The 10,473-nt window shown below is 39.2% G+C and overlaps 1 protein-coding gene across 1 annotated transcript; it reads right to left on the bottom strand.

Annotated features, from left to right (window-relative positions):
- Positions 1 to 2,606: 2,606 nt before the first annotated feature.
- On the bottom strand, positions 2,607 to 7,118 carry LOC116376167 (transmembrane protein 130-like). Its single transcript, XM_031835282.1, has 8 exons — positions 7,018 to 7,118; positions 6,828 to 6,916; positions 6,564 to 6,732; positions 6,127 to 6,272; positions 5,899 to 5,980; positions 5,526 to 5,728; positions 4,191 to 4,303; positions 2,607 to 3,414 (listed from the first exon to the last, which is right to left on the bottom strand). Exons 1-8 carry the CDS (start codon positions 7,023 to 7,025, stop codon positions 3,244 to 3,246), a joined length of 981 nt encoding a protein of 326 aa, XP_031691142.1. The 5' UTR covers positions 7,026 to 7,118; the 3' UTR covers positions 2,607 to 3,243.
- Positions 7,119 to 10,473: the final 3,355 nt, after the last annotated feature.

Raw genomic sequence — 10,473 nt, 5'->3', positions numbered from 1 at the left:
AAATATTGTGTCATTGTATTTTTTTTTATTGGACGGTATGACAGTATTTGACTGTATTTTTAGTTGTTAAATAATAAAAGTTCTACATTTGCTTTATGAATGATCCTAGAGTGGCAACACATACATTCTAAGTGATTTCAATGAGTCTTTCTCCAATCTGTTTTATACTGTTCAATTCAACTTCAACCAAAACAAATTTCAGCACTTTTGTCATTTCTGCATTTCTTGAACTCAATTGCAGTGGTGGAAAACATAAAGATACGTTAATAGAAAATGACTCAAGTAAAAGTCACCCAGTAAAATACTACTTGATAAAAGTCTAAAATTATTTGGTTTTAAATATACTTAAGTATTGAAAGTAAAAGTAATTGATCAAATGTACTTAATCAAAAGTAAAAGTGTAAATAATTTCAAATTCCTTATTTTAAGCAAACCAGATGGAACCATTTTCTTTCTTTTTTAAATTTATGGATAGCCAGGTGCACACTACAACACTCAGACATAATGTACAAACATAGCATTTGCGTTTAGTGAGTCCTCCAGATCAGAGGCAGTAGATGACCAGGGATTTTCTCTTGACAAGTGTGTGAATTGGACCATTTTCCTGTCCTGCTCAGCATTCAAAATGTAACGAGTACTTTTAGGTGTCAGGGTAAATGTTTTGTGTAAAAGGTACAGTATTTTCTTTAGGAATGAAGTGAAGTAAAAGTTGTCAAAAATAGTAAAGTAAAGTACAGATACCAAATTAAAGGACTTAAGTAAATATACTTTGAAGTACTTTACACCACTGCTCAATTGAGATCATTTCCACACGTAGGGCTGCACGATATAGGCAAATAATTTAGGACTTATTTTTAAGCAAATGTTGCAATTGCGATTTGACTTGCGAATTATAGCAAAACTGTTGGAATCATGGAAATAGAATGACTATTCTAATTATATAGTTAGAATATAATAGTGGGCACTTTGAATACAGTGTTGTTTGAGATGACAACAACTTAAAATGCCAGGGAGGTGTTATTGTGACAGGGTAGGTACTAAAGTGGTGATACGTGTTTCCTAGGGGACCCTATAAGCGTTGGCTACATTGCATGTTTTCTCTTAGCTACATCATGTAACGTAAACTCGTACATCGCCTTGGTCCATACGATTGCCCTTATTTTAGCGCCCCAAAAACGTACGACTTCCAGATCAACTGTAATGTCAATACCATTGTAAAGCACAATTTCTCCCCTTTCCAACAGAATCAATTACATGACCTAAACGCTGCCCTTTTCTGCATAATTCAAGCAGGCAATGAGCCCCGTCGGGTCTTTTTAAAAATGGCGGGTGGGGACGCGAAACTAATGCGTGATAGTGAGAAGGAGAGATGTTGTGTGGGAAAATTGCTTTTTTTCACTCGATCTGTCCAACTTATCACCTTATCGCCTCTAAAATGTAAATAAAACACTATAAAGAGTTTATATAATGTGTCATTACATACCTATTTGAAGGTTTGTGTCAAATTTGAATCAGGTTTTTAGGGCGGTGCTAAAGTGATCTTAGAAGTAAACAGCGGCTTTGAAAATGATGATCGCATGCAATGATGACGAAAAAATGACTAGGTATCCCCCTTACCCCGTCACTGTCCATTTCTTGTTTTTAAAGGATGATAGAAGTGCTACACCTGGTGGAGAGAGATTGTAAGACAGAAATAGTTGCTTTATGCGTGCTGACGTTACGACATGACACGTCAAGATGTAACGGAGGGTCAGTTTTTTCAACTTTTCTCCAATACTATGGAGCCATTACCATGTCGATCAACACTTGAATAGAAACCTAGTTCACACCTACGATTTTGACGTCAACACAGTCGCTACAGTCCCATTAGTTTTCTTTGTAGCCTCGTTTGAATGTTACATTTGTATGGTTAGTTCACGTTAGCTAACATATTCTTGCTTTGCATATTCCTCTTTGATTTAGAAGATACTGTCGCACAAACAACATGCTGATTTAGGTCTACACCATCACTGGTATTATCAGGCTGTATTAGCTAGCTATGTTTGCTCTTACTCAGTACATTTATTAGCTAGCTATTAGCATTAGCGGCTAACAATTAGCGTCTCCCAAGATTTAGGGCAACTTGCTAAGAAAAGACAAACTAGCTGTTTGCTGATGTAAGAAACACAAACTAATAATGTCATTATGATCTCCGTGTAACCAGTGCTGTACTGCACCGCTGTATTGTGTGTGGTTGATTGAGACTATAGATGTGGACTTTGGAGATCAGATTGTTTAAATGAATCAGAATTCACTCTCTGCATCTGCATCCGAAAGAAAAGACAAAACGTTTGACTCAAATGGTAGACTGAATTGATTTTAAAGTAAGCCCACTGTCATTTAAATGCATCCAAATGAAATAACAAGAATTGCTCCGGGAGTGTGAGCCAGTGAGTCAGCACCCAACCCTTATTGCCGGTTGCATACAGAGAGAAAAGGCCTCAGACCTAGCATAGTGAAATGAGTCAACGACAATTCCCGATTGACTAATCTTATATCCTGTCTCTACATTGTTCAATTGAGGTATATTATACCATAAAATGGTCAAATAGAAAAATTACATAAAATAACAATTCATATTATTTAATGATTGTGGGTATATAACATGAAGAAGGCCTACATCTCAAGTTAGATTGTATTGTAAGATACCATTCAAATAAATAACGATGGTACCTTTTGGTAGTCATGAGCAGCAAGATAAATATGTAGAAATAACGGCGACAGATGTCGATTACCCAACAAATACATCAATTTTGGGGGACAAAAACCAGTGTATAACAATGTAAATATAACAAGACTTCTTGCTGACAAAGACACTTGATTTATCTTTACTTTCATCATTGACTTTCTTGGCATTCCAAAAAAATCCAATCATTTTGTAAACATGTACTATAGATGTTGACAGCCAGTATCTTGAAGTAATAGCCATCAGAACCGTTCCCTACAGAGTTACTAGCAGGTCTCATCTATCAGCATACGGGGATCCAAATACCCCCCCCCCCCCTACTACATGATTCCATATGTGTTCTTTCATAGTTTTGATGTCTTCACTATTATACTACAATGTAGAAAATAGTAAACATAAAGAAAAATCCTGTAATGATTAGGTGTGTCCATATTTTTGACTGGTAATGTATATTAATCTCAAACTATACATTGATAGCAAACTATCAACAAGCTCAAATCAAAGTGTATAAATGAAGACTAGTTGCGGTAGGATTTGGCGACAGATCTGGTCCCGTGCTGTAGAAGGGGTTGGACCTCTTCGTTCTTTGGCCTGGACACATAGAGATCACTACTGATATCAGGGATGTCCTGTTGTGGCTGCAGTTCCATGTTCATACTGGAGTAAGTGGCGTTACTGGACTTAGACATCTGTCAAATAAAAAATACATATTTACACTGACACACAAGTGTTTTTTGGAGTTTGTAGGGCTGCATTGTCTGAATATTTATTAGTAGATTCATATTGAACAAGAACAAATACACTGTGCAAACCCCCATCACTTGACAGCAGTGATGTAGGCCGTCATTGTAAATAAGAATTTGTTATTAACTGACTTGCCTAGTTAAATAAAGGTTAAATAAATAACTAAAAGTAAATGTAGAGTCCAGTAAACCTCGAGTCCTTCATACTCGAGTCATGAGTCCCTTTGTCATGCTAAAAGCTGTGGTTCAACCGTTTTTAGCCAGTAGGTTCAATTATGCAAAAGGAAGAGATTTTCTGAAAACAAAGTCACTACTAAAGTCACTACTAGTCTGAGTCAACTCTGAGTCCTGTTTCTTGACGTAATATGTAATTGTTGAACTGTATGTGTGTCTATAGTTTTGTTCAATGTTGTGTTAGTGTATGTAAGTTGTTTTGTCTGCTGCTGTTGGACCAGGTCTCTTTTGAAAAATAGATTTTATCTCAATGAGAAAAATCTGTATAAATATAGGTTAAATAAAAATCAAATAAAAACTACAAAACCGCTTGACTGTGCTTTCTATGGTTACGACCAAGTTTTGGAATTGATCCTAAGTCAATATGTTAGGTAGACATGTAGATCAACCGTTTGTGGCTACATTGTAGAATAGCCTCATATCTTTAGGAGGAGTATAGAAACAGCATAACATTCTTCAACAAGTCCCTCTATCAGTCTCCTTCTTACCTGTGGATTGCTGTTGCGTCCTTTCTTGTGGCGACAGGCTATAACAGCGATGAAGGCGAGGATTGCCAAGACAATCCAAGCACACATCATGATGAAGAGCAGGTTAAAAGAGGCTATAAGGAAACAAAGAGAGAACTGTTTTGACCATAGTTCAAGGATTGGAAAACACTTCAGATACTGTAATATTACAGTATTACATGATGCAGTTAGACAAGCTTGAATACTGGTCAGAAGTTCTACAAGCAGAATTGATTTTCTTTCACAATTATCTCCCAATTAGTGACTGTCATACTCCCGAGTATCTGCATACATGATTATTAGAATGTCTCAACTTTGAATCATGTTCCTATTTAAACAAACCATCATTCTTTCAGTAGTCTGGTTTCCAACAATCTATTTGTTATGCATTAAAATGAGGTCACAAGCTTCCTGAAACTCCTCTGTAACGATACCATCCAGCACAAATCAATTCACCACAGGAGACAAATGCAGTATGGGGTGTGGGTCCTGCTGTTAAATTGCTCTCCTCCAGAACTCCTTAGCTCCATTCCTCAACCCTGGCCACTGTCCCACTGACGTCTTTTCATTTCTCTGAACACACTATCACTCGGTTCAGCTGAAGATTACAGGAAGAACCATGAAATCTAAAGAGGTAAATTCTCATCAAAACCTCTCATCAAAACCTGAACTGCTGAGGGACACTGTACTAATAGATGGATCATTTGTACCATATCAAACAGTCTATACTGTATTCAAATCAAATCAAAATGTATTTCTCACATGCTCCAGATACAACAGGTCGCAGACCTTACTGTGAAATGCTTACTGACAAGCCCTTAACCAACAATACAGTTCAATAAATAGAGTTAAGAAAACATGTACTAAATAATATAAAAATAGGTAACACAATAAAAATAACAATAATGAGGCTATATACAAGTACAGGTTACTCAAGTTATTTTGTACATGTAGTTAGGGGTAAAGTGACTATACATAGATAATAAACAGCGAGTAGCAGCAGTGTAAAAATAAAGGGAGGTGGGCGTCTCAATGTAAATAGTCCGGGTGGCTAATTGATTAATTGTTCAGCAGTCTTATGGCTTGGGGGTAGGAGCTGCCTTTTGGTCCTAGACTTGGCGCTCGGGTATTGCTTGCCGTGGTAGCAGAAAGAAAAGTCTACAGTATGACTTGGGTGGAGTCTTTGATAATTTTTTGGGCCTTCCCAAAAAAGTGAGAGTACAAAGTGTGAACTGTACTGTACTATCCTGTAGCTTCTGCCTAGCGTGACTAATGTGGACCAAATCTCCACAGACCACATGATAACACCAGACTTACGATCTCTCCTCACAAAGATGTTGTAGGAGGTCTGCAGTTTGCTGATGTCGTTGCGGGCGCTGATGTCCAGACAGTGGACTCCTAAAGCTGTGAAGGTGTGGTTCAGTGTCATGGTGTTCTCATACAGCATGGTCAGGTGACAGCCTGTTGGGGTTGCTGAATCACAGTTCTGTAGGAACCTCCAACAGACCCACATGGGAGGACTACAGAGAGAGAGAGAGAGATGATGAGAATAAATACAACACACCCACATTGGAAGACTAGGAAATAGAGAGAGGAGAGAGAGAATAAATGAGCTGATTATTTGATGTGTTATACATGTTTAGTATGTTGTGTGTGTTAATTGTGTGGCCTACTGAGAAATTGTACCCACCTTCCATCCACATGAACAACCAGACTGTTGTTTCTGGAAACCTGGAAACTCAAAGGGCTCAATTCAATATTTCTGATGGCGTCTGGAAAATAGCAGAGATGTGCAATACACCTACATTGGTGTTGTGGTGTCACTTACTGTATGGTAAACCTAATGTGATATTTAAAAACTCTACTATTTCAAACCAGATAATTATAAACAACAATGATGTGTATTCTGTCTACCTACCCAAAACTGTAACGTCCATGGTGTATACCCCAGTTAGTGGAGTAGAGGTTTTGTTCACTTGGGCCCCAACTCTCAGCCGCAGAGTGTAGTTTCCAGGGGATGAGTAGTTATAGTGCACAGACGGCTCCGATCCCTTCAGCACCTCTCTTACAAAACCAGAATATTGATTGATAATTTATTGAGCAAAATGATTAATTGAGGACATCCCAGGGATAACAGGTTAAAGCATTTCCACTTGTTTCTAACGTGATCCCTGATGGAATACATTCAACACTGACAAGACAACAGAAACCACAGTAATCCTTACAGTAAAAAAACAGCATCACACAACATCGAATAAATAAATAACAAATGAAACAACCACATAATATTTAAATGTATAGCTTAAACTACAAAACATACATTCGATGATAAACAGGGAATCCACATAGGCCTACCCGTTGCCGAAGTCCCAGGTATAGTTGAATCTGGCAGTGCGTAAAGTGTTCCTTGGATCGAACAGTTCAAACTTTGTCTCGGTTGGAACTTCCGTGGCCAGCTCCTTGTCCCGCAGATAAGTCACATTTCCTTCCCTCTGAATGAAGCTGAGCTTGCCTGTAATATTCTCTGAGTAAAAATGTAAAAATTATGTGTTTAGTATACATTTTGTTAAAATTGTGTTGTATTGAAATAATGTTGTCTATGCGTAAAAGTAAACCTACTCAGATGGATCAAACCGTCTGTCGTGAGCCCAAAAACCTGGGGGCTCAGAATCAGTGGAAGTGACATGACGACCAACGCAATTATTTTTCTGAAATCATAAACCAGAAGTTCACAAAATGATGTTGAATGTACTGCAATGTAAATCTAATTATTTGCACAAATATTACACATACAACACATCATATTTACCGATACATTTGCACTTGTGAAGAGGCAGATGGTGTAGGATATTTCAGGACTAAGACGTTTAGAAATGTGGACAGTCTTTAAATGGACAACCTATAATAGGTGCTTTGTCAGCCGGTGTCAGCTAATTCATGCCTTCTAAATTTCACAGATACATGTACAAGCTTGAAATTATGTCCATGCGTTTTAACCATGTGCCTGCCTCAGATTACAAAGAGTTGTTGTGTTGTAAATCACTGTCCATGGTGGAGGATACACATGAGTTTATGGCCCACATCAAAAATGTGCAGGACACTTCTTAGTAACGGCCAATTTACATTTTTCCTCCTACAGTGAACGAAAATAAAAACACAACATGTAACAATCTCAAAGATTTTACTATATATATATATATATACTGTATATACTATATATTTGGGCAAGTAGCGTTCTCCTGTTATCCGCCAAACCCAGATTCGTCCGTCGGACTGCCAGATGGTGAAGCTTCACTGCTCCAGTGTCCAATGGCGGCAAACTTTACACCACTCCAGCCGACTCTTGGCATTGCACATGGCGATCATAGGCTTGCGTGCGGCTGCTCGGCCATGGTATCCCATTTCATGAAGCTCTCAACGAACAGTTCTTGTGCTGACATTGCTTCCTAAGGCTGTTTGGAACTGAATGTTGCAACTGAGGACAGATGAGGACATGGAGCTTGCAATTGAATTGCTGACTGCAGGAATGTCCAACAGAGCTGATGCCAGATCATTTAATGTCAATTTCTCTACAATAAGCCGCCCGCAAGGTCGTTTTAGAGAATTTGGCAGTACATTCAACCGGCCTCACAAATGCAGACCACCTTTATTGCGCAGTGTGGGTGAGCGGTTTGCTGATGTCAATGTTGTGAACAGAGTGCCCCACGGTGGTGGGGTTGTGGTATGGGCAGGTAAGCTACAGACAACGAACACAATTGCATTTTATCAATGTCAATTTGAATTCACAGAGATTCCATGATGAAATCCTAAGGCTCATTGTCATACCATTCATCCGCCCCCACCACCTCATGTTTCCGCATGATAATGCACAGCCCCATGTTGCAAGGGTCTGTACACAATTCCTGGAAGCTGAAAATGCCCCAGTTCTTCCATGGCCTGCATACTCACCAGACATGTCACCCATTGAGCATGTTTGGGATGCTCTGGGTCGATGTATATGACAGCGTGTTCCATTTCCCACCGATATCCAGCATATTCGCAGAGCCATTGAAAAGGAGTGGGATAACATTCCACAGGCCACAATCAACAGCCTGATCAACTCTATGCGAAGCAGATGTGTCGCGCTGCATGAGACAAATAGTGGTCACACCAGGTGCTGACTGGTTCTCTGATCCACGTTCCTATCTTTTTTTAATGTATCTGTAACCAACAGATGCATATCTCTATTCCCAGTCATGTGAAACCCACAGATTTGGGCCTGAAGAATTTATCTCAATTCAATTTGGCTCCCGAGTGGCACAGCGGTCTAAGGCACTGCATTTCAGTGCAAGAGGCGTCACTGCAGTCCCTGATTTGAATCCAGGGTGCATCAAATCCGGCCGTGATTAGGAGTCCAATATGGTGGCGCACAATTGGCCCAGCATCGTCCGGGTTTGGCCGCCATAGGCTGTCATTGTAAATAAGAATTTGTTCTTAACTGACTTACCTAGTTAAATAAAAATAATTTTAAAATGACTGATTTTCCTTAGATGAACCGTAACAAATCTTAGAAATTGTTGCAGGTCGAGTTTATATTTTTGTTCCGTAATATTATCAAGTTATGAGCTCAAGTACTGAATATGACCACACGATAAAGCCATACAAGGAGAAATTACCAGACCCCTGTGAATGATGCCTTTCATCGCTTCTGTGAACAACTAAGTCACTCTCTGGATCGCTTCTGTGAACAACTAAGTCACTCTAGGGATTGCTTCTGTGAACAACTAAGTCACTCTAGGGATCGCTTCTGTGAACAACTAAGTCACTCTAGGGATCGCTTCTGTGAACAACAAAGTCACTCTAGGGATTGCTTCTGTGAACAACTAAGTCACTCTAGGGGTCGCTTCTGTGAACAACTAAGTCACTCTAGGGATCGCTTCTGTGAACAACTAAGTCACTCTAGGGATTGCTTCTGTGAACAACTAAGTCACTCTAGGGGTCGCTTCTGTGAACAACTAAGTCACTCTAGGGATCGCTTCTGTGAACAACTAAGTCACTCTAGGGGTCGCTTCTGTGAACAACTAAGTCACTCTAGGGATCGCTTCTGTGAACAACTAAGTCACTCTAGGGATCGCTTCTGTGAACAACTAAGTCACTCTAGGGATTGCTTCTGTGAACAACTAAGTCACTCTAGGGGTCGCTTCTGTGAACAACTAAGTCACTCTAGGGATCGCTTCTGTGAACAACTAAGTCACTCTAGGGGTCGCTTCTGTGAACAACTAAGTCACTCTAGGGATCGCTTCTGTGAACAACTAAGTCACTCTAGGGATCGCTTCTGTGAACAACTAAGTCACTCTAGGGATGAATTAGGAAATGTCTTTCATATTTAGGGTTAATTTTTAGATCATAGGGAGTAAGTTTACTTTTGATGGCCATTGTCAAGTGTACAGAGCCTAATATGAACTACTGGCTAATGGTGCTTAAAATGCATAATGGTTATCTGCTTTAAAGCCAACACCTACAGGTGTGAAGTGGAATACAACATAAATCGTGGTAGCACTCTAGGAAAAATAATTACAATGCCACCATTTCATATATAACAATGTTGTCTTGTCTAAGTATCCCAACCGGTAACGGAATCAACCGCTGGTGATGTAGGTGGATCAACAACTCGATATTGGCGTATCGTTTTTAAATGTGTGCATGCTTTTCTCCTCCGACAATATAACATCAGATTCAAATGGCATATATCAATCCTCTTCCTCAGTAGAATACGTGTACCTCTTCGCCAAAAGGAGGCTATTGAGAAGGGTAGGACCGATTTCCTTTTGCTTACAAATGACACACTCCACCACTTGACAGGTTTCGTGTCACGCAGGCGAGAGGATGAAGCACTGACCTTTGCTCACATGAGAAAAGTCCCCAGACCTAGCAGTGTGAAACTAGTCGTCGACCATTCGGTGGTGGAAAAAGTACCCAATTGTCATACTCCAGTAAAAATAAAGATACCTTCATTAAAAATGGCTCAAGTGAAAGTCACCTCGTAAAATACTACTTTATTAAAAGTCTAAAAGTATTTGGTTTTAAATATACTTAAGAGGTTTAAAAACACATATATAGATCTAACTTCATTGGAACTTTCAAAATGTCAAAAAATTGGATCAACTTGTTTTGTTGAAATATCTCCAAAAGTTGTGATGACACAGAGGACATTTTTTGTTCAGCGAGAACAGTAACAGACAGGGAAAATGTTGGGGAGAGAATTTGGTGACATCTTTATGTGAAT

This window comes from Oncorhynchus kisutch, linkage group LG11, assembly GCF_002021735.2.
Source record: "Oncorhynchus kisutch isolate 150728-3 linkage group LG11, Okis_V2, whole genome shotgun sequence".
Lineage (NCBI taxonomy): Eukaryota > Metazoa > Chordata > Actinopteri > Salmoniformes > Salmonidae > Oncorhynchus > Oncorhynchus kisutch.
The sequence above is the reverse complement of the archived record's forward strand: the minus strand, read 5'-3'. Positions and strand labels throughout refer to the sequence as shown.

Bases quoted from the DNA above. Each gene is read 5' to 3' on its own strand.
- LOC116376167 (XM_031835282.1), bottom strand. The intron at 5,981-6,126 runs GTAGGTAGACAG...GCTATTTTCCAG, and splicing joins CATGGACGTTACAGTTTTGG to ACGCCATCAGAAATATTGAA. The intron at 4,304-5,525 runs GTAAGTCTGGTG...GTTTCCTTATAG, and splicing joins CATCTTTGTGAGGAGAGATC to CCTCTTTTAACCTGCTCTTC.